This window comes from Barbus barbus, assembly GCF_936440315.1.
Source record: "Barbus barbus genome assembly, chromosome: 8".
NCBI lineage: Eukaryota > Metazoa > Chordata > Actinopteri > Cypriniformes > Cyprinidae > Barbus > Barbus barbus.
The window spans coordinates 1,844,798-1,872,576 of record NC_136736.1 but is presented as its reverse complement, the minus strand read 5'-3'; the positions used below and the strand labels follow the sequence as shown (position 1 = coordinate 1,872,576).

The following is a 27,779-nucleotide window of genomic DNA, read 5'->3' as shown; positions in this document are numbered from 1 at the left end:
GTATGTCTTTGTACGGTTGTGTGGATGTAGTGGTGCTTTCGCTTGGATCTGTGTGTGGAGACAATAATAATAAACACTCGGAAAAATAGAGAGATGCTGCAAATACTGTATGTCATTCTTACCTTTAGATACTATCAGTTTGACTTTCTTAAATGTGTCTAGACCAGATCTCTCCACTCCACACCAGTAAATCCCAGAGTCTGTCTCCTGTAGATCAGTGATGTTCACAGTGAAGCTTCCAGCTCCATGATCCTTCAGTGTGTATCTCCCTGTAGGTGACTGGTCAGATTTCACTAAAGTATCTCCATATCCACATGGATCTCTGCAGAAATACTTTATATTGGTAAAAGCCCAGCCATGGAAACATTTAATTATGATACCTTTTCCAACATATCCACATATCAGCTCCATCTGTAACCAAAATCCCAATTCCTGTTGAATGCAATAAAAATGTACATAATACACAAAGATGTGCCATAAACCAACTGATAGCAAGTTATCTGACACAGTCTGCTGGGGGTAGTGTTCTGTCAGTATCATAGCTGCTACTGTCTAGGGCTGTAACAAATGATTACTTTGATGACTGCTCAGTCTATCGATTGTTTTTTTTGATTAATCAATTTTTTTTTTTTTTTCATTGAATCTATTTAGGCCTATTATTTTGCTTTTAGACATTAAATCCTTACCAATAACCTTAGTTAACCTACCGATAAACAATGACCATCACTTCTGCCATTAATATTTCAACATTATATTTAAAAAAAAATTTCATAAAATAATTACTTTCCAAAAAAAACAATTCCTTACATGAAAATGCCCAGAATTAAAAAAGGCTTCTACAAATGTTTGTGCTGCATTCACAATCACTGTTTGGGATTGACAACATCATTTGCATACAGGCCTCTTAATACAGCAGATTGAAGTTGAATGTCTATTCTCTATGAACAACTACTGCATTCAGGCAGGGCTTAAAATGAAAATCCAATCAATCAATCAATCAATCAACTCCAAGCAGAACTGGTATTTTACGTTTTTTTTTTTTTTAAGTAGAGAGTCTTGGTCTGGTGTCTTTTTTGTTTAGTCATATAGTCATAGCCAATACAGATACATCATCTTTTCTAACAAGATTTTGGCCAAATGTATTAGGAAAAACTGTCAATTCTTTAAAGACATTAAAGCATTTTTTTCAAGATATTTAAAAATGTTTGCTGCATGGTAAAAAAATAAAAAATAAAATAGTTTTGAGAGAAAAAAAACAAGACACGTAAACTGTACGTCATATTTTATTATTACATTCAGAAATAATGTAGGCTAAAATACTGGTAAATAAAGCAAAATGTTTACAAACATTATTAACACAACTAGGCTATTTTTGCTTCCTTCTCTCTACAACAAATCCTCTAAAGTTAACAGTATTTGGGCTATATAGTATAAACGGCAAGCCAAAATGAATTAAAGTGAAACTCATTAGGCACGATTTCCATATTCGTGACATATCTGGATGCTGAAATATTATAATATGTAGATATAACACCTGCATTTGATCCCCTGCTGATTTTGTACATTTGCCCACTTACAAAGAAATTATCAGTCTATAATTTTAATGGTAGGTTTATTTGAACAATGAGAGACGGAATAACAACACCAAAAAATCCAGAAAAATGCATTTTAAAAAAATTATAAATTGATTTGCATTTTAATGAGTCATAAGTATTTGACCCCTTTGCAAAACATGACTTAGTACTTGGTGGCAAAACCCACCAAACACACAGTCCACAACAATGTCTGAAGCAAGTTAAAGAGTAGCTTTAAGGAAAGGTGTCTCAAGTGTGTAGGTCAGGTGTTTTCTAACCCAATAGCCTAAATGTCCACAACCTTTAGCATGAATCCTAATGCTGTATATGTAACTGATATACCAGCACTGGGGTTTGGAGCTGATTTGGTGCAGCTGGGCTCCAGTTACTTGGAGAGGGTGGAGTATAGTGGAGGATCTTGGGTCTGACTGGATGCTGTACTTTTATTAACAGTAGAATAAATGGTGACGCTGTGTGGGTTTCAGTCCGCTGTTGAGTCTCTGTGATCTCCTCATAATCACCAGCAGTCTGTGGATTCAGTAATAAAGTATTATAAGGTGAATAAAGGAACTAACTACGTTTGTATTACAAAATAACAACTGCATTGGGACGATGAATTCATATATTCAGGGATGTGATTTTTCCATATAAATACGGATTTCCGTATTTTCCGACCTCTGAGGGACGACCCATGTGATTCGCATAGATCCGAGTTATTTTATAATCTTTTTTTGGAGGGGGAGGGGGTATTGAAATCATGCAAATGGCCTTAAGCTATTATGACCCGGTTTCACGGACAGGTCTTAGACTAAACCGGGTTTAGGCCATTGTTCAATTAGGGAATTTAAGTAATTTTTATTAACATGCCTTAGAAAAAATCATTACTGGTGTGCATCTTGAGACAAAACAGAGGCACTGATATATTTTAAGACTTTTTATGAATGGCGGTGAGAATTTGAGATTGCTAGTGCTGTCATAAAACTCCCAATAGGCTGTAGTGTGACGTGCTACATGTCTGCTGTTACAGGACTGTTTTCAGCTTCGATTCACTCCTAGCCGGTTCGGTTCGAGCTGCTTTAATTTGCATTTGGGAACGCAACATTCGTCATTAGAAACGTTTATAAATCTGTTGTTTACAAAGAGAAGTTTTACAGGACAATAGTATGTATTATTACAACATAAGATATATCTTAAAATATGTATTTTTAATAATAAGTGTTGGGGGCGTGGCTTGTGGGTGACTTGGGGCGTGGTCAGATTTTCCTTCTTTTTTGTCTCTAGCTGATCACGTGCCTGTTATGTTAACTATACAGTATGTTAGCTAGAAGACTTTGTTGACCGTAAAGCACAAAGTGCTGGCATTCTGTGTTATTAAGTTGTGTTGATATTAGCGATATTTTGGTGAAATTTCACAGGGCAGAAAAGGTCCATTGTCAATAACCTAGTGCTGTATGAAGCGCTGCTCAAGCAAAAATCACTTTCAAACCAATCTGCTTTTTTTTGGTCAGCGTGGCCTTAGCAAAATTCCTGATCTCACAAATTCATATTGAAATGATTGTATTTCGCCTAATACATTATGCAGAGCAGCAGCAGTAAATATGACCCCACTTTTATGTTGTATATCATCTGTGGTGGCATTTGGAGATGTCCCACATCAGTTTTACAATGGAATGCAGTGTAATTTCAGATATAAACTTTTTTTTTTTTTTTTTTTTTTTTTTTTTATCACTGTACACTTTTGAAAGAATCAAATAAGTTAAAAACACTATTGTAAATTTAATATATTTTTTAAATATGTAAGAAGCGTTCTGTGTTTCTTACCTCTGCTGGATGTGTGGTGGCTTGGATTTCAGCATCAACTTAAATTGGAAAACATTTTATTAGATGTACTATAAGCTATTTTGCATTTAAAAAAATAACTATTTGCACTTACCTTTGGAACTTGGTGAGTTTTTCTTTTGCTTATTTCATAAACAGAGAACCGATGGCTGTGATCATCAGAGGAACTAAAAATGCAGAGACGGGGAAGCGTAACAGACTGTGATGTTAGTCATGTGATTGCTGAAACAGTCACACTGACGTTGCAGTAATATTTCAATACTTCCTTAAATAATCAGACTGAATAATGCAGTGTAAAAAAAAGTTAATGCGCACCTCACAGGTCTGTCATTATATTTATATTTTTTATTTTCTTTTAAATGTCAAAGACATGGTAGATGGTGTTTGTTAATTTTGTTTTGTGATGTAAAGAGAAATAATCATGTGTATGAAACAACAGGACCTTTAAATGCTTTAGATGTATAAGAGAGACAACATCATCATATTATTTGATACATACTTAAATACAATAATATCCTGTTTAGCTCAGTGTTACCTGCTGAAGATGAGGTCGTGGTGTCACCAGATGCTGAAGATGTGGAGAATGAACTTTGAGTTGTGGATCTGTTTGTGTCTGAGTCTATAATAGTTATTAACATGTAGATGAGTATTTTATATTTCTTTAAATCTACACCAAATACCATGCATCATTCTTACCATTAGATACTGTCAGCTTGACTTTCTTAAATGAGTCTAGACCAACTCTCTCCACTCCACACCAGTAAATCCCAGAGTCTGTCTCCTGTAGATCAGTGATGTTCACAGTGAAGCTTCCAGCTCCATGATCCTTCAGTGTGTATCTCCCTGTAGGTGACTGGTCAGATTTCACTAAAATATCTCCGTATCCACATGGATCTCTGCAGAAATACTTTATATTCGTGGCAGCCCAGTCGTGGGAACAAGTTATTTGGACTTCTTTTCCAATGCATCCATGTATATCAGTTCCATCTTTAGCTGAAATCCCAATTTCTGCTTGATGCAATAAACAATATGTTTCAACAATATTCACAAAAGACATGCCATTCTCAGTTCTATGCCCAGTGTTTTAATAATATCAAATGATTTTGATCAATAATTTTTAGTTTTGCACAGACAGAATAGTGAGGACAGCTTACTGTATATTAAGTAGCACCTATTATTAAAGTTTAAGTTCATCAGTGAAATTGAAATATGAGCATAAATCAAATTTGCTGAGACTGGGTGCACCATATTATACTCTAATTACACTCCAGTTACACACTTACTCTTCCTGGACTAAAGGCATATGGCACCATACATTTGCTTAGTAATGTTGTGTTGTGACAAAATATGACCTTTTGTTATTGTCTCAGTAGTAAATATGTAATTCTCCAAAACATACACAATGTTTCATTCAAACACTGTACGGAGACAGTTTGTCTGCTTAAATCTTGGCAACAGATTACAGTAGTAGCTGTTTAAAATAATTCTAAATGAGGTTGTATCAACATGACTTGGGTTCAGAATTATATGTTTCATCTGATGCATTCGGCACATGTACATGTCATGAAGAGGAAACTGGTTGTTTATGGACTTCTTTACTTGAACACAGATAGAGCATAACAATCAATCTAGTGACTGATATTTTAAGTAGAGGGACAAACTCATCCTGAATACAAAACAGCAATGAAAATACGAAGCAAACTCACCTGACAGACAAATCCAGATCCCCAAAACACAGAGGAGCTTCATTATTGTGTGTAAACCTTGTTATATTCCACTGTAGACCACTTTATATCACTACTTGCTAGTTTGGTGTGCAAAGTCTTTGTTGAGGAACTCAGCATTTTTAAACGATAGCAAAACACCCATAAATGTACTTGCACAGCAAATGTACTTCCTTTAACACATGATGCATGTAGACAAGCATTTTCACAGAGATCTGAGGTCTGTGTTTGTGCTTCCTGTCAAACATGCTTGTGAATAAGATGTGACAGCTGTAGACCACAGATGAGTACATGCATACACTGTAAAAACATGCTGTTAAAAAACTGCCATATTCTAACAGTAACTTTCTGTTTTTTCATTACAACAGTAAAATCCCTTAAAAAAAACTATGAATTCTGGGTAATATTTGTTGTTTTCGAGAAAGTCTCCTTCTGCAGTTCTGTGAAGTAACAGCGCTCAGTCGACACTCAGAGACTGTTTCAAATCACACCCTATACCCTCATTCACTATTCCCTACTCATGTACTAATGCTTACTAATATAGCCCACCTGACAGAGAGGATGAACACTAATGAGTGAATTCAGCCAATGATCAACAGCTGCTGTGAACAAGCAGAATCACTGAAGAAAAGAGCAAGAAATGAAACTACAGCCACAGCCTTAGATGAAATCAACTGAAATAAAACAGCAGAGGATGATTAAACAACTCCACAAACAGCATCACCAGCTCCACACATCACAGTCTGACTTTATTTCTGTCATATAGCTACAAAAATTCCTTGAGAATTAATAGACATTTAGATGCTTTATTGAAAATGTTTCGTTTGACCTCACCATTATGGCGATCAGCGTTTGCTTTAGCTGGGTTCCTGACTTTCTAATGATAGGTTTTGTTTTTTGGTTGCTATAACAGTGTTTGTGAAATGCATTTGTTATAGCAGCAAACGCCTAAATTTAAGTAAATGGTTTTGGATTGTAATCTGCATGAAATCCAATTATTGCCACCATTATTGAGGATCGTATGATAAGTGTTCATGTCTAGAAGCTTGAGCCAATACACTTTTCTTAATATATAAATATATATTGAAGCAATACGGTGGCATTTGTTTCGGAGTACTTTTTTTCAGTTCAGTAATAACTGAAAGTCAGTCAGTAAACCAAAAAGAGAGATCACTTCATGACATTCATTCACCGTGAGTTATAAACAGAAAGCATAATTTAATCTGTTAAAGTTTGATTCAGCAATGCACAAATGTTTGCAGTGAAACAAATTATTTTAAATTGGTAAAAGGTTCAAGAGACCAAACCTTGACCACAATTATGGTGGCACTGTGTGTGTGTGTGTTTTTTCCAGTTGATTCCCTCCAAGGCTGTGACTGAAGTCAGTTCTTGTGTTTCTCTCTTCTTCAGTGATTCTGCTTGTTAACAGCAGGTGTTCATCACTACTGCTCAATCATCATTGAATTAGTCACTTAATTATCTCATAAACTTTAACTCTTTGAGGACTTGGGATATGACTTGAACAGTGTTGGGAGTAACGGCGTTTAAGTATAACGGCTTTACTAACGGCGTTATTTTTTCATTAACGGAGTAATCTAATTAATTACTTTTCCCATCGTTGCAACGCCGTTATCGTTACTGAGAATGTAAAGTGGCGCGTTATTACAATTTGGTTGAATAAAGCGCGAGGAGGTGTAAGGCTTTGGCTACACATCAGGAATGTCAGCGAGTGGATTGTAGATGGTTGTTCTGTTTTAAAGACCAACAGCAGCTACACTGTGTGTTCCTGTGTTCATCTGTCAACATTCGCTCTCATCATGCAAACCAGCCGCCCACCAGAGGTACAGAACATTTCTAGTGAACACTGAAGAGCAGCACAGATTTGGCACTCATGTTCTCTGACATGTTTTCTCAGAGAGACTCACTGATGGAGCTGTTGAATTTGGTGTGTGTGATCGTGGGGCTGGTGTTCTTCAGTTTGGCCCTGTTGACCTTTGCCCTTTGTCAGTGGAGTCCTGGTGTGAATAATGTGGCTCGAATCAACATCTGCATCAGTCTTCTGCTGGCTCACCTACTGTTCCTGCTCACACAGCGGTTCCTGAGCCTCATACGGCCTCAGCAGGTGAGAATGATGAAGGAGCCCTACAGCTCAGCACAGCCTCACTGAGAATCATCATAACCGTCTCTCATGGTCTCCAGGTGTTGTGTGCCGTGATCTCAGGCCTTCTGCACTTCCTCTTCCTCTCCGGCTTTGTGTGGATGTTCATTGAAGCTGTGCTGCTCTTCATCTGTGTGAAGAACCTATCACAGATCAGCTCCAAAAAGAGGGAGGTGCTTAGCAGTGGATTCCTGTGTGTGATTGGATATGTGGTTGCTCTGGTTGTGGTGTGCGTGTCTGTCAGTCTGGTTCCTGAAGGCTACGGCAGCGAACAGTGAGTTTTGTTTTGCTTTTTGTTTTTTTTAATTGTTATCGATTTGATTAGATGAAATAAAGACCAAAGGTGTGTTTGACTTTAGCTGTGGCTGGATGTAAGTGATCAGTGTCACTAGCAATCAGGGGTGTTGAGATGTGAAGTCAAACACTTTCTGCTTCCAGTAGTGATGCTCATGTAGTATTTGCTGCTCTATAATCACTCTTGCTGAATTTTGACAGTGATGTGGCGTCCTGTCAAGTCATACAAAATGCCTAACTGGCATGCACTGCTTCAAGTCAGACCCTGATCGGTCTGTGCAGCACTGCATGAAGTCCAACACACTTTTTAGTTTATGACCAACAGCTCAGAGGTATTATAAAACCGTGCTGCTTTTTGATTAATAGATTTTATACAGTTTTAAAAAATCACGCAGAATAAAATACATGTATAGTTTGTTTATTTATACTTGCTTTTCCAGCAGTATTTCACCAGGCTACTGAAATAATATTTTCTGTAAATTCTTTATTATATTATGTTTTCCTCTGAACAGTTGCTGGATTAAACATGATAATGGTTTTATCTGGAGTTTTCTGGGTCCTGTTTGTGTCATACTAGCAGTAAGTTCTGAATATAAATATTTTTCACATGGACTGTTGCAACCAAAATACTGAAGTGATCTTAGATTTAAGTTTCTTTGTTTCTGCAGTTAAACATGATCATCTTCATCAAGATCATCATCACTCTGACCTCAACTCTCAACAATCTCAACGCTAAAATTTCACAGATGAAACAAACCAAGTAATTTGCATTGTTTATAGTTCTAACACTCTTAATAAATTGTTTAATAAATAAACAATATATTCAGTGAAGACACATGAACTTTTCATTCTCTGTTTATTTGCAGGATAATGGTGTTTAAAACACTGGCTCAGTTTGTGGTTCTTGGTTGCTCCTGGATTCTGGGTTTCTTCACTAATGGCAGTAAGGTGCTGGAGATCCTGTTCCTGATCTTGAACTCCCAGCAGGGAACCTTCATCTTCCTGGTCTATTGTGTCCTCAATAATGAGGTGAGACATCACTCTGTTTACATGTGTAATCTGGATATTAAATATTACAGTTGTTTTTATGGAGGAAATCCGTGATTTCAGAGAGGACTGTCTAAGTTTAATCTGTTACTCTTCCATTTCCTGAAATGGAATGTTCAAATGAGCCAAGAATCTTCAAACTCCAACCGTCAAAAATTCCGATTTCAACAATACATTTGATTTCCAATCTTTAAACCATTTCACACTTACATTTAAAATATCAATCCAGGTCAGCAAAGTGTATACGGGTCTGCGTCAGTTCAGCAAAATCATCAGATTGTTGAAATGGAAACATTTCTGAGAGACACTATGTCCCAGAAACAGCTTAATGCTTTCAATTGAAAAGATTTAACACACTAGATCACCAAGGTCAACAAAGTAGTCATCAAAACATTTGCTAATATGAAACAACTTCTTAAATAAATCTCAAATTAGTGAAAGTATAAATCGTTTAATTTAAGCATGCTTTTGTAAATATAGCCTGTAAATAAATGGGAATAGGCCTATACAAAATATCTACTTTCCAGAAAGGGAAATAATCAGCAAAGAATAACCAACAGAAGATAATAATACAACAAACCAAAGTAGATAAAAAAAAAAATTGCATGTAAATAGTTATGTTAATTAACCCAGTTCCCCGTGTGCCCATGGTTACATGGTTAATTGTTCTGAGAGTCGATGCAACTTTGTTTTCCTCTCTTGAATTTTTCCACAACTCATAACATTTTCAGTCAATATTAAAAGACAAATGTTACATTAAGTTGTGCATTTACATTCTGTGTAGAGCCATTAGAGCGCCACCCTCAGGCTGAATTACTCAAGGTTGCTAGAGTAATTTGCTTTGTGCGCACCATCCCTTAATGAGTGGCGTGCGCCAACTTTGATTGCAACTCTTCTGGAATGATCACTCAATGTGTGCCCGAATTATGTAACCATCGTGTACAGACAGCTCATTCCGAAGACGGTGATAAGGAACAATAGCTGAGCTTTTTGTGCTACGAGGCCCTTTTCAATGCAAACCTTCACCTGTTGAAGAACAGGACAGGCGTCACATGTAGACTTAAGCTCCTCTACAGTAACAGCTGCAAACTCAGGAGACAGTACTGCCACCATCCTAGGTTCTTACTCTTGGCTGTAATCAGTGGCAGGAAGGGGAAGTCTGGACAAACAATCAGCTGTCACATTGTCTTGGCCAGGCTTGTATTTCAAGCTGTAATTAAAACACAAGAGGCACGCAGACCATCGAGCAAGTCTCATGCCTGCGCGTCCAAGACCCTTTGTGGAAAGCAGCGTGGACAAGGGACCGTGGTCAGTGCAAAGAGTAAAGTGCTGGCCCCAAATGTAGGTATGCCACTTTTCGGTTGCACAAACACATGCCAAGGCCTCCTTTTCTGTTGTAGAGTACTTCCTTTCGCAATCTGACAATGTTCTAGATGCAAAAGCAACTGTTCTTTCAGTAGTTCCATGACTCTGGGTCAGCACTGCACCGATGCCATAATCTGAAGCATCTGTAGTGACTGTTGTAGGTAAAGAAGGATCAAACAGTGCAAGGACTCAGCTGGTAGTGATCAGATGTTTCAGGCGGTTGAAATGTTCCTGGGCTTCATCCGTCCAGCAAAAGCCAGTAGACTTTTGGAGCAGTGCACGGAGAGGTTCCATCAATGCTGCATAATTGAGAATAAATTTGGAATACCAGCCGGCAAGTCCAAGAAAATAATGCAAGGACCGTGCATCATGAGGAGGAGGTGCTTACTGTATAGCTAGAACGTGATCTGGATTTGGATGCAAGCCTGAAGCGGAAATTACATGCCCAAGGGATGGTAACTCAGTATCCTGAAGTGGCACTTTTCTACATTAAGCTTCAAACCACAGCTTTGCAACTGCTGTAGTACAAACTGAAGTCGTTTCTCATGTAGCTCTGAGTTGTCACCATAGACAATGACGTCATCTAGATAACATTGCACACCATCCTGACCGTCCAAAATTTGAGACATCATCCTTTGAAATGCACTGGGTGCTGAGGCCAGCCCATAAGGGACCCGTGTAAAACTATAAAGTCCATCATGGGTAGCAAATGCCGTTAGATCCCTACTATCCTGATGCAAGGTCACTTGGTGATATGCATTCTGGAGGTCTATTGTAGAAAACATAGAAGCCCCACGCAATTCTGTAAAAACTTCCTCGATATGTGGCAGAGGGTGACCTTCTATGATGACAGCTTTATTTGGCTCTCTTGAGTCAAGGAGACGAGTCCACTTTTTCTATGATACCTTCCGATTCCAGCCTCTTTAACTCTTGCGAGACTGCATCTCTCACTGCAAACGGCAGTCTACGCAATTTCTGTTGGACTGGTGGCACATCTGAACGCACATTTACTTTGTGTACAAAGCCAGCAGCCAAGCCCATAGGCTCAGTGAAGTTCACAGCAACTTGGCCGTTTCCTGCAGAAGATGCAACAGATCCATTCTGTATATCAAGATGCAATGCAGTGAAGAGATCCATACCAAGTAATGGTGTTCCACCTGGTACAATGTAGAATGAAGCCTGTGCATGGTGAAACTGATAGCTATCAGCAATGGCAAAGCACCCCAAAACTGGAATAGTCTTTTTCATATATGTCACCAGATGAACATTTGGCACAGTAAGGAACATATCTGAGAAGTGCTGACGGTACAGATGCTCTGGGAGGATGGAAACAGCTGAGCCAGTATCCACAAGCAGTTCAGTGTCGACTGATTTCCCACCCTTAGTGTGCAAAGAAACAGTACATGTAAGATTTTGTGTCTGTTTCAGAGGCATTTCAACGCTTAAGACCGCTAACTCAGGCACAGCAACTTCTTGGACATTGCAGGTGGATGCAGAACTACGACAAACTCTCGCAAAATGTCCAACTTTACCACATTGTCTGCAGTTTGATTGTTTAGCTGGGCATTTAGGGTAGTTTGCTAAATGTGATGTAGTGCCACAGCGAAAGCGTGTTTTTGCATCCAGTTTTTTCTGTGATACATTTGATGACATCTGAAGAGAAAATGTGGACTTACGTGGAGCAGATCTCTGTCGCCACCGCTGTTTTGCACCCTCACGTGAGCCAGTATGCACCACTTTAACTGAAGTTTCAGTGCGCTCCATAGCTTTAGCTACTGCAGACTCAATTTGTCCCGCGACTGTGATCATCTAGAACATCTAGGCATGAAAACTGTTTTTTCCCCCATGCCATCTCCAGCCTAAACATCTAACACAGGAATTATTACCTGTGTCCTATAATTCATTCCCCATCTCTAATTATTGACTCTCTCCCTAGTACTTTGTAAATATATATGCATAGTTTTCTAAACCGCTGTATATATAGAGTAAATGAGGCACAAATCTGTACATCAATCTTCTGTTCCAGATTCTTACAAATTATTATTATTGTTAAGTCTTATTTAAATGTTTCTGTTCTCATGTCAGATATATATGTATGTATGTATGCATGTATGTACCAAAGCTTCTTAACCACAACAAATTCCTTGTCTGTTTGCGCACACGAATAAAGCTGATTCTGATATAAATAATTTTATTTGCAGCGCATTTCTTGTTTGGTTGTGCTGTGAGTATTTACAGCACGTGTGTTGTCAAATTGATTAAGTTGATTTCTTAATTTTCAGGTGTTTTTTCAAAAGCGTTTTTCAAAAATTGCTTAGCGCACCTTTAAGTTTAATGCAGCATCTTTTTTACTTTTACTTTTAGATTTGGATTTTGTTTGATTTTAAAATATAGCTTGGACATGTTCTGATTTTTTTCTTAACCAAGGTTAAAACTGAATCTCGTCTCATTCTTGTCCAGGTCAGGCAGCAGTACAGGACGTTCTTCAGATGTCTTTGCTGTGTCAAACAACACTGAGGACCACAACATCATGTTCAGAAAATGAGTGAAGTGTCATTAGTATAAAAGTGATTCTATCATTATTTAGATGTTATATTAGTATCAACTATAAATTTCCCTTTTTTTTTTTTTACACAAATGTCAATTCTCTGATATAAACCTATAAAAATTGTATCAATACTTAATGTTTTGGTGAAGGGACTGCTATTATTGTTTTAGAGCCCTGTATAATTTCATAGCAAGTTTAAGAATGTAATGTTTATTTTTTTTATTGAAACAGCACAGTTGTAAATGTAACCATTTTTCTTATTTTCTGTTAAGCAATCTATTTATACCCTTTATTAAAATAATATTTGGTACCTTAACACTATCACACAAACCCAAGTTCAGCCATTGCTTTTATGCAAAATATTTAAAAGAAAAATGTGCAGCGTTATAGAATAAAAAACAAACAGTGTCCCACATACGGTTTAATATCAACAATGAGAAGCAACATAAATTCACAGACAAGTCAGAACAATTCATAACGTCAGTCAAGTAAACAGAAAAACAGTCCAATGTCATTTTGTGTAAAACAAATTCACATTTCTTCTGTAAATTTGCTGTCTAGGTGATTTCTAGCATGTGCTGATTGACATACTTAGATGAGGGACGATCCAAGCAGGGATCACTAAGTTTGGGCCACCACTATATTGTGACTTTTCATGACGTTACTAAACGTCTCCATTAGACTAACGGAAGAACAAATACAGGCTGCTTTCACAGAAAGCCTTTCCTGAGGTATCAAGTCAGAAAAGAAACCATACGTATCCCCACAAATCATAACGTACTGTCCATCTTTGAAACAAGTCAACGTTGTAAACTTAGATCGGTGTAGTGCACAACAAAACACTGGCCCAGAGGCCACCGCTGGAGACTTTCTGCTGGACTAGACCCAAAGGAAACTTGTGTTCAAGTACATGAAACGGATAAACCAGTCCAGTCCAGCTATGTTTTGGTTCAGATAGTCTCTCAATAGCAGTACGTTACAGAATAACAGTTTAGTTTTGCGGCACTTTATTGGGCTGAGCTCAAATATTCATCTTTAAATGCTATGAAACCAAAATCCCCAATGGCAGCGGCTCCAGCGTTTTAATATACGCAGCTCAAGAAGCGGGCAAAACACTTGCGATAGTGTCCTTGGCACTCTGACTCAACCTTTCAGGAAAGGTGACCTCCTGAGTCCCCGCGGCGATCTGAGGATTTCGGAAGAGGAAGACCCTCCCCAGTCACATGCCTTTTCATTCCAGGACGAATAATTTCCTGAGTAGTTAACTTAATTTTGCGACCATCCAGTGTTGGGACGTTGACCGTGCAACCACAAAGTGCCTGAGAAAGTAGGAAAACAAGAGATTAGAAAGATGCAAAGAGAGTACAAATGTTTTTGTAAAGAAACTCTTAAAATTAGTCCTTCTCGGAGTGTAATTTTTGCGGGATAAATAATGTCTGATCTGTCTCGTTTGTACACGGGTTGTGGTTTATCTTTCACCTCAAACACAACGTCTGCAGGGATGTTTGTTGGGGTCTCATCACCTTCCTTGGGGAAAGTAATCTTAGTTCCTTCCTTCCAGCCTTTCTTCACCTCCACTGTAAGAATCTTGTCTTCAGTGCGTGTTGTTCTTCCGTCGGGGTTCAGACGTTTGCGTGAGATCTTCATCTTCTTGGTGCAGCCAGTGAACACTTCATCTAGACTGACCCTCAAGTCGTGGGTCACCGGAGGGTCCTGTTTTTTCTCCAGTCTCCCTCCGTGACTGCACGTGTTAAAAGAGCGGGGGAAACCACCCATCCTGCCCATGCCAAAACTGGCAAACAGGTCATCGGTTTCCATATCCTCGTCCATGCCACCGTTGTGTCCGAAAAACTGTTCGAAAGGGTTCCTTCCCCCAAAAAACTCTCCAAACATTGCATGAGGATCGCCTTGGAAAGAGTAGGTGAAATTACCGCCTCCACCTCCACCGCCGGGGATGCCTCCCTTCAGTCCTGTATATGGCAAACAAAGAGGTCACATATTACACCGTTGTATGGTGTTTTATAAAGTTCACAGACAACTCCGAATTGCTGTTTCTGGAATGGGACACATCTGAACTGCACCAAACACGCACAGAACTGCCCCTTTCTACCACGTGACCATCAGAATCTTCCAGCAAGCCAGTTACATACTGCATTAAATATCCCGCAGAATCACATACAGAGCTGATCCAGTCAGTGAGCTCGTATAATCTCTAAACAAACACGGATGCGACCATCTGCGTCATCATTTACAGCCCATCCAGAAATATGGCTACACCTTTTTTTTTTTTTTAATGAATGTTACCATTCAAATACATTTTTGGGAGACTTATCCTTGTATGTGCAAGAAAAAAACTGGTTATAGTTGTGATCTGACCTTAAAAGATGTTTTAATATATTTTGAATCAAAAAGTGTATCTGTTGACTTTGTTGAATTTTATGATTTTATTTGGCAAATTTCATATTCATAAAAGTATAAGGAATAATTCTAAACCTTGTTTATATGTTTTTATGGTTAATATCTGGATTCTCTTCAACGCATTAATAGTAAAAAAAAAAAATGTAAAGATACAATTGTATTTGCTAAAGAGTTAAACCTAATTGAAAGTGAACTGGATGTCTATGCTTATAATATATGCTCTCTTTTGGAGTATTGACATTTTGGTTGTATTTTATTTTTTCCCGTATTGTTGTTAAATTGTTTTGCATATTATATCTGAAATGTAAATTGTAAACCCAAAATTATTTTTAGTTATTTTTTTATTTTAGTTTTATTTGGATGTCTTGTTAGAATTGTATATGTTTCTGTCTTGTAGTTTCTAATTAAAAAAGACAAAAAAAAAGCCTTACAGCCGAGTGACCTACTCTATACAGAGAAAGATACTCAAATCTTTTAGTGCATATTCTGTCCATGAAATTTATTTACTTACTTACTAACCAGAGAAAGATGCTTGATTTGTTTAGTGCGTGCTTTTTTGTTCATGAAATTTATTTATTTATGTACTTATGAACACTTTTGTGTCTATTTATCTTACATGTTTTTTCTAAAATGTATGATGTCAAGTTAATTTGTTGAATAATAATTATTTAATAACTTAACTTAATTACAAGATACTGAGTTATAAAAATACATTTATTAGAATGCCTCTATTTTGTCTTGTCCCTCATCAAGACAATTTATGTGTGTGTGTGTGTGTGTGTGTGTGTGTGTGCACGCATGTGTGTGTAACAAGGCTTTCTTCTAATAAATAATAATAATTACATTTTTACACTTTTATTTCAAACACATTTCCAATTTGCTTGGTATTTACAGGTGCATCTCAAAAAATAAAAATATCATGAAAAAGGTCAATATTTTTTGTCACTCATTTCAGAAAGTGAAACCCATATATTATATAGATTCATTACACATAGAGTGAAATATTTCAAGCTTTTATTTCTTGAAATTTTGATGATTATTGCTTACAGATAATGAAAACCCAAAATTCAGTGTCTCAGAACATTATAATATTACATAAGATCAATAAAAATAGGATATTTTAAACAGAAATGTCAGGCTTCTATGCACTCAATACTTGGTTGGGCCTCCTTTTGCATGAATTACTGCATCAATGCGGCGTGGCATGGAGGCAATCAGCCTGTGACACTGCTCAGGTGTAATGGAAGCCCAGGTTGCTTTGATAGCAGCCTTCAGGTCATCTGCATTGTTGGGTCTGGTGTCTCTCATCTTCCTCTTGACAATATCCCATAGATTCTCTAAGGGGTTCAGGTCAGGTGAGTTTGCTGGCCAATCAAGCACAGTAATACCATGGTCATTGAACCAGCTTTTGGTACCTTTGGCAGTGTGGGCAGGTGCCAAGTCCTGCTGGAAAATGAAATCAGCATCTCCATAAAGCTTGTCAGCAGAAGGAAGCATGAAGTGCTCTAACATTTCCTGGTAGATGGCTGCGTTGACTGTGGACTTCAGAAAACACAGTGGACCAACACCAGCAGATGACATGGCAGCCCAAATCATCACTGACTGTGGAAACTTCACACTGGACTTCAAGCAACATGGATTCTGTGCCTCTCCACTCTTCCTCCAGACTCTGGGACCTTGATTTCCAAATTAAATGCAAAATTTACTTTCATCTGAAAAGAGGGCTTTGGACCACTGAGCAACAGTCGACTCCAGCTTCAGTCCACTCCTTGTAAAGCCCTCAAAAGTGTTTGAATCAGCTTTGCTTGACAGCATTCTCAAGCTTGCAGTCATCCCTGTTGCATGTGCACCTTTTCCTACCCAAAGTCATTTATTGACACTCAAATGTAAATATTCTAATATATTGAGATACTGATTTTTGACTTGCACCAGCTGTAAGCTCTAATAATCAAAAAAAAAAAAAAACTTTGAAATGTTTTACTTTACATGTAATGAATCTAAAATATACGAAAGTTTCACTTTTTGAAATAAGCTACAAGAAAACTTTTTCACGATATTCTAATTTTTTGAGATGCACCTGTATACATACAACTGTGCAACAGTGTTATAACAAAGAATCGTTGTCCTCACATTGCTGCTGTCATCATTTCCACACAAAAGCCGCTTGTTTTCGCCTCATATGTCCACTGGACGGCGCGCAGCAGTCTCCGGTCATTGGATGCGCGGCGTCTTCCGTTCGCGTTGATTGGACTTCGCGCTTGTCTCTCACCTGGCTGGGATAAGCCATTCAAACTGCAAAGATGAAGCATTACGAGGTAAGACATTGTTACTGGTTTTCAGATTTCATATAAGCGTTTAGAGACGCTTTTCCTGATGCTCTTGAGATCGAGAAATGATGTATGAAGATGAATGAACTGCACGCGCTATAATGACTCGAGGCTGAAGATTAGAGAAACGCGCTCGATAGTGTGACAGCACCTCGACCTAACCCGAGGGGTGTGAAGAATAATGAATCAGACGAGAAAACCGACCAGTTAGATGACAGATGATGTAAACTGGACCTGGAGCAGGGAAGGTTTGCAGCCTCGATAAATCACAGCTCTGTTCTCCATAAACCCGGAAGTAGTGTGTGTTTCTGTGTTAATTTACTATGTGCACATCAAATCTAGCCAGTGAATATGAGTAGTTTTTAATGCATTTTCCATGCTGATGTAAAACTCTTTCATGCTGAACATGTGGAACAGGTCGAAGTCTCTGTTGATAAAATCATGTTTATGATGTCCATAAGAGGGCGCCGAGAAGTGTCCAGATCTCTCAGGGACGGAAACCGTATAATTCAGAGCAAGTAACTAATAAACTAAGAAAGACACACAACCGACGTAATTACGCATGATATTGAAAATATGTACATGTAAGCTAGTTATGTCCATGTAAGGCGCTTCTTCAGACAAACGGAGGAGTTGATTGATCTGATCCTGTCTCGTCTCTCTGGGATTTCTGCTCAAAATAAACTTTAAATTAATTTTGCGTTGTATTCCACGCCGTTCTTGTAGTTGGAGTTTCTCTCATTGGCAGTGGGTATTTCCTCCAGTGTCATCTGCTCATGCCTCTCTAAGTTATTAATAATCTTTCTCCCTCCCTCCCCCTTAAAACCGACAAACATAAATCTGCCTAATTTATCACGATTTAAAATTCTATAAGAGAGTTGGCATTGCAAATAATAATAATGGACGATTTAGTTAATAGGCATGAAAATAAAGAAAATTTGACTAGTTTAAGTAACGTTATTTCTTTTATTCTTATTTTTAACAATTAAAAAAAAATGTTTTTCATTGTGCATTCCAGTTAATATCATTCAAACTGCAGCTGGGTTATTTTGATTAGGCAAAAAAATACTAAAAATACAATAAAAACATGATAACATAAAAAAACATGATTTATCTGTTTTTGTAAATAAACTCTTCATGTGTGTATAATATATAATGAGTGTGTGTGTGCATGCATATACACCTTTTGGAGAATAATTTGTGCATTATATGATTATACTGGCAGATGTACCCCAGCATAAGGGCGCAAACTTAAAACGGTCTGTAACGTCTCTCTGTATGTGATGTAGTTGGGTTTGTGTAAATATTGGTTGTCTCTAGATGAGGAGATGGCCGGACTCTGTTACTTCTGTGTGTGCATCCATAAGGCAGGTTATAATTAGCACATATTGGGATGACTGGAGAGGGGTCACGTTTCCTCTGGAGGTTCAGAAGAAAAAGAGAATAAAGTTAATGTGAGTGAGAGAAAGAGGTACATTTATTGTTGATTTGTTTGCATGTGTTTTTAGGGGGGTCGGGGGACAAATGTGTCTGTGAACAAGAAGGTGACAACACAGACATGGGAGGGTCGAGTTAAAGAAAGAAAGAGAGAGAGAGGGTGGGAGCACAGACAGAGAGATTTATTTCCACAGCTGACAGTGACGCTCCCGTCCCGCACTCGTTTTTGGAGGTGAGAGAGAAAAGAAGTTAAAAACTCATAGAACGTGGACAAATAAAACAGACAATATGGATACTTTGGCTTTAGAGGCCACGCAGCCCAAAAAGGCTCAGAACGGAGCCGTGGCACCAGTGCCCGGAGCCCCCACAACTTCCAAACGCAAACCCGCTAAAAAGACTAAGAAAGCTGTGGTCTTTTTCGAGGTGGAGATTCTGGACGCCAAGACGAAGGACAAGCTCTGCTTCCTGGACAAGGTAGGAAACATTTTTACCTTCATCTGCACTGTATGCATTACTCAACTCTAAATCATCTTAAACATCGTCTCATGGATAAATATACACATGCAACTTCATCTTAATTAAAAGTCATGGGATGTTTGTGCTGTGAAACGTTTATTTGTGATGCCGCAGCAGTGATATTTTAGTATCATTAATATACAATAGTCATTTTTTATTTCATTTATTTATCTTTTTTTATATTTATTTAACTTAAAGTTTCAGCAATTTAGATGTGTTTTTATTAATTAGTTTTATAGTACTTTGACTTGAAATAAATGAAAATTAGAAAGGTGGTCTTGGCATCCACGTGAAATAAAATATAGTAGTCAACATTTGAAGTGGCCCAAAAACGTTTTTGGTTTTAAGACAACTTTGAAAGGTTTGAATCCACTTCAAATGTTGACTAGTGTACATTTTTTATAAAATACGTCAGTTAATGTTTATTTTGAGTGTTTTAATGGTTTTTAGCTTCAGTTTTATTTAACAATGTGCTGCAGGGTAATTTAAGAACTGCAGTAAAGCTAAATTGCAATGAAAAAGTGTGAATAGCTCAATAGAAATGTTTTTTTAACCTATGTTAGTTATCAACTATCCATTTACAGATACTGCCTTGCAACCATTAGCTTCAGTCAATGCGCTCTTTAATTACTCTTGATTATTTTCAAACAAATGCACATGCTTTTATCCCTAGAGTGGTGCTATCTATAGAAACTCAGGGTTGTGGTGTACTCTTGCTCGCAGCGGAGCGTCTGCTGGCTCGAGGTCTTCCTGTAAGGAGGTGCCTGTAATGAAGCCTCTAGAATGTCAGGAGCCGCGCTGCGGGATTATCGAGGATTGCACACGTATGTCCTCGGATTAGCTGGTGCTTCCCCGGTGATGTCACGGTGTCGTCATGACATCACAGAGGAGTGGAAGCCTGTGGTGATGACATCATACGCAGAAGGAAAGATTATTGCGGAGTAGCTCCAGGCAACTGAAGATTTAAAGGTGTTTGGAGGGAAAGGAATTATCGGCTCAGTAGATGCTTTAAAGGGTTACTCCACTCCAGAAGGAAAATTGTCATTAATCACTTACCCCCATGTCAGTCCAAACACGTAAAAGCTTCGTTCGTCTTCAGACCACAAATTAAGATATTTTGGATGAGAATCGGGATGTTTGTGACTGTACCATTGACTGCCAAGTAAATAACACTGTCAAGGCCCAGAAAAGTATGAAAGACATCGTCAAAATAAAAGAAAAAAGAAGAGAAAAGCCCTACATGCCATTGCGTTTATTCGCGGACCGGTGCTTCAAAGTGTATTGTATTCAGAAGTTATATTTTATGATGCATCGTAAAAATAAATAATCAACAAAATTGCAAACGCATAATCGCATAATCATCAGATAAAGTAGTTTCTTGGAGGTTTTTATAGGGCTTCAGATTTCTAATATCTCCCGGCTGTTTCGGGGGACCTCTTGGTCTTTTGGGAGATCAGGTCAGTTGGCTGTGTTTGTGTTGGTGGGTTTGTTTGTTTGGTGTTTTGTGTCTCTCAGAACAGCTGCTATACTAAAGCCACATCGCCTGGGGATTGTAGCTAAATTTACCCCTCATATCTCACACACAGGCTCTAAACTGGTGTTTGTGTGTTTGTTTGATTGGCAGGTTGAGCCCAATGCCACTATCGGGGAAATCAAGTCCATGTTCCACAAGAGTCGTGAGTATAAATGAGTCTCTGATCTTCTTCACTCAGCTGAAGAGTAAGAACTGATGTATTATTCATTTAGCAAGGTTTAAACCGGGTAAATAATGTCACAGTGAAAAGTTTGTAATGGTACAAAAATAGATACCCTGAGATGTACACTACCGCTCAAAAGGTCACCCCCCCCCCCCCATTTCAAATAAATGCGTTTTTTTTGGTAGTGATGCTAAAAATTGTTATAATATTTTACAGTATTACATTTTTACTGTAATACTGTAATTAGAAGACGTCTTTCAAAAAGACAAAACATATTTTACCTTACCAAAACGTTTGAACAAAAGTGTATGTTTAAAGTGTGTGCATGTGTATTTATAGAACTGTAATTGTTTTCTTGCGTTTCATGTGTTTGTTTCAGACCCTCAGTGGTATCCGGCCCGGCAATCCATTCGTCTGGATCCCAGTACGTGTTAAAATTTGTTTAATTTGAGTCCATTATCTGGACACTATCTTTTGGCAGCATAATAAGAGATTCATGTTATTATAAATCTAGAGGAAGGGGTCAAATATGTTGGAGACCTTTCTGTGGTACACCATTGTACACTAGATGACGGTTTCTGTTAGCTGGCATGTGCTGATGCATTTTGGGTTTGTTTTGCAGAGGGAAAATCCTTGAAGGATGAAGATGTGCTGCAGCACCTGCCTGTGGGAACCACAGCAACCTTCTACTTCAGAGACCTGGGCGCCCAGATCAGCTGGGTCACGGTGAGAGACTACACACACACACACACACACACACACACACCTCATACAAATATTTTCCACAATCTCCTGCGAACAACAAGCAACAGAACAGAAGTCATTTATTTCAAATGGAGAGCAGTACAGAATTTCCTACTGTATGTGTTACAGTTTGCTCCCATATATCGCAAAAAAGTTTTTATGCTGGCATGAGGTGTTTTTTCGGGCAATTCAAAAAAGGAATATTTTGCAAAACTGCAATGGAAACGTTTTTTTTTTTGCCCATTTATAGGTCACATGGCGTATGTAAAAAGTCATACAATCACTCTTCAATGTCTTCAAGAAACACTTCATACGTTGCCGCTCTCGAGTATAAGGGGCATTCCCTGCCATTAATGCTTAGACCATTTACACTGCACACGTCTGCGGCACAGTGTGGCTCTGATCTGGCCACTGAAGCTGACTGCGGTCAGTCTAGTCAATGCTTGTGTTTATACCAGCCGTGCCACGCATGTTTCTGAAGCGGCTGTCCTCGCTGCTTCTCTAAAGATACACGCATACACCTCCTTTGAATAAATATAGCCAAAATCTGTCAAAATCCCACCAAAATCCGTTGCCATGACTTATTGCGAGAGGCAAAAGATTACATTTTAGTCGCATAACATTGGTTAATGGAAACGCCGTCATTTCGCAATACTTTTTCATCTATATATATAAAATATCGCCAAAGTTTTGCGCAAATCTGTAATGGAAACGAGCCTAGTATGTAGAACAGAATGGAATAATTTGAATATAAATCAAACATAAATTTCAGTTGTCATTATAAACAACATTTATCATAAAAGCCAAGCCTAAACTAGCGTGATGTGGGAAATGCGCAAGGCCTATACAAATACAGTTTTGTGTTCCCCGGTCTCTCTCATTCATGATGAATCCAGATGCATGTTTGGTGCGCTTGATGTTAATTGCATTATATTTCAATATTCCAAAGGGAGTTGTATATTTACAGCACATACCCCCCGTGATTTATGTTCTGGAGAGTATGTGATTGAAGTGCTGTATTGATGTTTCCTGGCTGCTTTGATAAACTTCAGTGAGAGCTCTGTGTCTAATGTCATGGTTTGACTCAATTATGTGTATTATGTGTGCTTAATGTCAGTGTTTATCCGGCTGTGTGTTAATCAGTCCCTCTTAACCGGTCCGTTTAGTGTCTGTCACATTATCTCTGTGAGAGCATGAGATATTTATAACCTGGACACATGAACACGCTTCCTACAGCAGAGGAACTGAGCGCGTTATAACGCTTCTGTACGGTGATTATCTCTCTCAGGTGTTTCTGACGGAGTATGCCGGCCCGCTGCTCATCTACCTGATGTTTTACTTCCGAGTCCCGTTCATTTATGCACCTAAATATGACTTTACCACCAGCAAACACTGGGTTGTACAGTAAGTACAGGAGCAATATAAAATGCTTTTCATTTTTCACATTGTAACCTATACAGTTTGTAGTCATGCCATGACAATAAAGAACCATATTTGATTAGCGTTCTATGTAAAGACAGTTTGTTTAGTGTCTATTTCTGTGACATTTTGCACAGTAAAATGATTGAAAGCTTCAGAGGGCTGATGGGTAATTGAGTGTTTTTGTTGTTATAGTTTGGCGTGTATGTGTCACTCTTTCCACTACGTGAAGAGACTCCTGGAAACGCTGTTCGTCCATCGCTTCTCGCACGGGACTATGCCTCTCCGCAACATCTTCAAGGTGAGAGAATCGGCGTCTTGTAATGGATGTAAACACATCTGCACAGTAGATGCATGCAAATTGAGACACATTGCTGGATTGGACATCAAAAAAGTGTCATCTTTCTTTAGATGTTTTATACACTGTCAAATGTAAACACATGGCCAGATGTTTTATGCATTGTCAAAGAGGGAATTACTAATGACCAATGAAATTGTGCTTTATGCAAAACATGCTTTTATTCCTAGAATTGCTTTGAATTTGTTCCAGACAATAACAGGCCACACATCCTGAACTGGAGCTGTGCTAAACATAACGATAATAAGAATAGATGGATGTTTCTAAGAAACCGTCGCTGTAGAAAATGCTGGCGCTGGAAATAAGTCTTACTGAAACTGGAAATTATTCATGAGCACAAACGAGTGAAATCACAGCTTGAGCATGTCGAGTCATGACTTCATGAAAAATATGTTTTTGAATACAAGTCTAGAAATGTCACATTTGTGTTTATATATAATATGTTACATTCACATATGTTTACATTGAACCACCCAGTCGCTTCTCAGATGTAATTTATGCAGTTTGTTATTGATACAGTGTTTGGTCCGGTGTCTTGTTACATATATTTGGCTGACTTCAGCTCGGTCTTTCTGTGCAGCCTGTCAGAGTAATATTTTTTTTTAGATATTACTGGACCTTTGCAGTAATATTTCATTGTGTGTTTTGCAGAACTGCACATACTATTGGGGATTTGCAGCTTGGATGGCTTATTACATCAACCACCCGCTCTACACGCCACCCAGTGAGTCCACACGCATTCATACACTTTCAGCTCTGTATCACAGAAACAAATTACACTTCAAAATATATTCAGTTTAGTGCTGTCAAACAATTAATCGTGATTAATCGCATCCAAAATAAAAGTTTTGTTTACATAATATATGTGTGTACTGTGTATATTTATTATGTGTGTATAAATATACATACACACAGATACAGTATGTTTTGAAAATATTTACGTGTGTGTGTATATATCTTATATTTTATATTACTATATTTAATATATAAAGATAACATTTTTCTTAAATGTATACATGCATGTGTTTGTATTTATATATACATAATAAATATACACAGCACACACACATTTATTATGTAAAAAAAGAAACTTTTATTTTGGATGCGATTTAAATCGTGATTAATCATTTGACAGCACTAATTAAAATACAAAAACATCCTTTTAAATTATAATAATATTTCACAGTTTTCTTTCTTTTACTGTAATTTTGATCAAATAAAGTGAATGGACGTCTTTCAGAAACATTAAAAAATATGTGTTCATCTTTCGTTCATGTTTGTGTTGCAGTTTATGGAGAACAGCAGATCAGACTGGCCCTCGTCGTGTTCCTGGTGAGATCTGTTTTTATACAGGATGCTGAATAATGATAAAACTGATCAGAGCTTAAAGGGGTCGTGAACTGCGTTATGCGTTTTTATTTATTTATTTTTTTTTTTTTGCTGTTCTCTGAGGTCCACTTATAATGCTATCAACATTTTTACATCAAAAAACAAATTAGTTTTTATAGTACAATGATCAAAAATATCAAGGGAATTTTGGTTTCTCAGTCCATGACCCCTTTAAGAATAACAGGTCTAACGATCTCTTTATGGTCGCAGTTCTGTCAGATTGGAAACTTCTCCATCCACATTGCCCTGAGAAATCTTCGACCACCTGGTAAGAAATCTGTAACTTACACTTAATGTAACTCAATTTTTGAACAGACTTCCAAAAGTCATGCTTTTTTACGTTCTGCAGGATCCAAGACCAGGAAGATCCCATATCCGACTAAAAACCCATTTACTTGGATCTTCCTGCTGGTCTCCTGCCCCAACTACACGTATGAGGTCAGATGCCCACACTCGCCCGGATGCTGTTCTGAAGATCCTAAATCATTATGCTGAGATGCTCTTATTCTTTAAATGTATTATAACCCTTAGTACAAATTAAATGTAATCTCACAAGTCACAGTTTGGTTCATAGACAAACTCAAAAAGGTGATGCTCAGAATCAGTCAATTATATAGCAGTAAGACAAACCTTTAAAGGGTCATGAATTCAGGAAATTCATATTACTCGCCTCAAAATCAAAAGAAAAACTGCACTATTGCAATTATACCGTTGTTTTTTTAATGCATTATGAAAATTCACATTATTATATGTGAATGATTATTGTCAGGATGACAACCTTTTTCCCAAAACTGGTAATACTGTACAATAACCGTCCTTAGTTAACTAGCATTAATTAACAATGAACAATATATTTGTTACAGTATTTATGATCTTTGTTAATGTTAGTTAATAAAAATACAGCTGTCCATTGTTAGTTCAAGTTAGCTTAAGTTCATTAAACAATATTAATATATACAGGTTTTGATTTTAAAAATATATTAGTATATTATATGTTGCAGTATAAAAGGTGTGTATTTGTGTATATACCTTATATACGTGCATATATTTCTTAATACAGATTTTTTTTTTTTTTTAAATCCATTACTGCATATAAATTATATAATATATATATATATATATATATATATATATATATATTGAACAAGAAATGTGCTTAATTATAACATCAAAATGCAAAAAAAGTCCCAAAATATGCATAATTTGTGTTAAGGAAATGTTTGATTTTTGGGTTGAAATATGGCCTGGATCTTTCACCCATTTAAATTTGTTTGGCTGTGATGGTGTGTTGTGTTTGTATTGTGGCTGTAGTATTTTCTTTATCACATGAACTGAATTTGCTCGTGTGTGTGTGTGTGTGTAAACGCAGCTGGGCTCGTGGCTGGGCTTCACTCTGATGACCCAGTGTCTGCCCGTGGCCTTCTTCACGCTGGTGGGCTTCATTCAGATGACCGTGTGGGCGAAAGGAAAACACCGCAGCTACCTGAAGGAGTTCCGCGACTATCCCGCACTCCGCTCCCCTATCCTGCCCTTCATCCTGTAGGACAGAGTCATGCAGTATTCCCCTCGTCTTTTTAACCTTTTGCTCTTCTCTAGTCCTCCCCTTATCATCTCTTTTATACTGTGTCCATGTCCCACCTCCATTCGTTTCACATGCATCTTTCCTGCATTTGCTCATCTCCTAGATCGTACTGAGTCTGATTAAAGTCAGCTCAGATCCAGAACCTTCATTCTAATGGCTCCATATCGCCCTCTACGGGTTGGTTGATGTCCATCATCTGGGGAAATCTCATGATAAACCGTCAAGAGCATGTCCGGATCATAATCCAGTCATTCAGAAGAAAGAAATAAGAACTTTTGCACAAAGAAAACAGAGCACATTTTAGGACCATGAATATTTTTTGACATTATTTTCATGATTAAACTCCCTCAATTTTCATTGGCTGCTGTGATGTGAAAAAAAAAAAACAATTAGTATACAACACGAACATGTTTCTTGTCCTGAATTGATGATTGTAATAAAATCATTGTGTCTGTACAATGCAATTAATTTTTTTGCATTACATTAATGAAAATTTGAAGGGAAATTGAAATGTCCAAACCAATCCTATAATAATTTCCCCCAGACATGGACGTTTCTTCATTAGATTCCCCCATCTTGTCAAGTAACATCTTAAAGAGCTAGTTCCACAAAAAATGAAAATCTATTTTTCGTCATTTACTCACCAAGTTGTTACAAACGAAAAATATTTAGAAGAATATTGGTAACCAAACAGTTGCCAGTAGCCATCGACTTCCATTGAATGTTTTCCATACTATAAAAGTCAATAGCTACCAGCAACTGTATGATTACCAACATCCTTCTAAATATTTTTGTTTAACAGAAGAAACAAAAAATTTGCAGGCGAGTAAATTTTGGATGAACTATCTATCCGTTTAAAGAGCTTTGAGGGGAACTGGTCCAACACATGCATGTATTCACAGTATTTCCTCTGTATCTTGTTTGTGCTCAGCTGCTGGGAATCTCTCTGTATTTTGAGTGCACTACATGTACTGAGATCTCTGATATGCACTGACGAAGTGATGGCTGTGACTTCAGTAAAGATGTTTAGTTCTGCTCGTCTCTCAATAACCAAAACACTAACGAGGGTCTGAAGGAACCGGCCGAAGGCCAGCGACTGTATTTAGCACTGAAGAGACAAGTGTCCTGTGCGATTCATGTGAAGCTAAAGGCAACTTGGCGCAGACTGCAGATGTTAGAACGGTTTTGTTGACTTAATTTATATAAAATAAAAAAACAGTGTCATTGGCTTGTGCTTTGTCCATTTAGATTCATAATACATGCTGTGCAGTTTAAGAAAAGTGTAGCATTTTATTATATTCTGCTAGATTGGTTTTGCAACATAACGCTGTTCGGTTTCTGGA

At 37.7% G+C, this 27,779-nt stretch overlaps 3 protein-coding genes and 1 pseudogene across 6 annotated transcripts; 2 read left to right on the top strand and 2 right to left on the bottom strand.

The window, feature by feature from the left end:
* Positions 1 to 1,266: 1,266 nt before the first annotated feature.
* LOC306873699 (CMRF35-like molecule 6) lies at positions 1,267 to 5,350 on the bottom strand. The gene is made up of 6 exons (XM_079423165.1): positions 5,120 to 5,350; positions 4,110 to 4,421; positions 3,949 to 4,032; positions 3,508 to 3,580; positions 3,396 to 3,433; positions 1,267 to 2,102 (listed from the first exon to the last, which is right to left on the bottom strand). Exons 1-4 carry the CDS (start codon positions 5,160 to 5,162, stop codon positions 3,537 to 3,539), a joined length of 483 nt encoding a protein of 160 aa, XP_079279291.1. The 5' UTR covers positions 5,163 to 5,350; the 3' UTR covers positions 1,267 to 2,102; positions 3,396 to 3,433; positions 3,508 to 3,536.
* LOC306873752 (putative adhesion G protein-coupled receptor E4P) lies at positions 5,323 to 10,873 on the top strand (the record flags this gene model as incomplete). Its single annotated transcript, XM_079423237.1, has 8 exons — positions 5,323 to 5,357; positions 6,855 to 6,978; positions 7,053 to 7,259; positions 7,337 to 7,569; positions 8,102 to 8,168; positions 8,258 to 8,349; positions 8,456 to 8,618; positions 10,832 to 10,873. The coding sequence occupies 8 exons, from the start codon at positions 5,323 to 5,325 to the stop codon at positions 10,871 to 10,873; spliced, it is 963 nt and encodes a 320-aa protein (XP_079279363.1).
* Positions 10,874 to 13,645: 2,772 nt separating this feature from the next.
* On the bottom strand, positions 13,646 to 14,514 carry LOC306873352 (dnaJ homolog subfamily B member 1-like; annotated as a pseudogene). Its single transcript has 2 exons — positions 13,951 to 14,514; positions 13,646 to 13,868 (listed from the first exon to the last, which is right to left on the bottom strand). The product of its transcript is annotated as a dnaJ homolog subfamily B member 1-like (transcript).
* Positions 14,515 to 17,180: 2,666 nt separating this feature from the next.
* LOC306873351 (very-long-chain enoyl-CoA reductase) lies at positions 17,181 to 27,663 on the top strand. 3 transcript variants are annotated; one of them, XM_079422589.1, is made up of 13 exons: positions 17,181 to 17,282; positions 19,155 to 19,205; positions 20,872 to 20,923; positions 21,324 to 21,368; positions 21,567 to 21,670; positions 22,977 to 23,092; positions 23,303 to 23,408; positions 24,117 to 24,189; positions 24,754 to 24,797; positions 25,065 to 25,122; positions 25,204 to 25,292; positions 26,224 to 26,393; positions 26,540 to 26,898. In XM_079422589.1, exons 1-13 carry the CDS (start codon positions 17,268 to 17,270, stop codon positions 26,547 to 26,549), a joined length of 933 nt encoding a protein of 310 aa, XP_079278715.1. In that variant the 5' UTR covers positions 17,181 to 17,267; the 3' UTR covers positions 26,550 to 26,898. The 3 variants fall into 3 exon arrangements, with proteins under 3 accessions (XP_079278715.1, XP_079278713.1, XP_079278714.1); XM_079422587.1 differs by having other exon boundaries at positions 17,239 to 17,282; positions 18,803 to 19,205; positions 26,540 to 27,663; XM_079422588.1 differs by lacking the exons at positions 17,181 to 17,282; positions 26,540 to 26,898 and having other exon boundaries at positions 18,922 to 19,205; positions 26,224 to 26,516.
* The last annotated feature ends 116 nt before the right edge of the window (positions 27,664 to 27,779 follow it).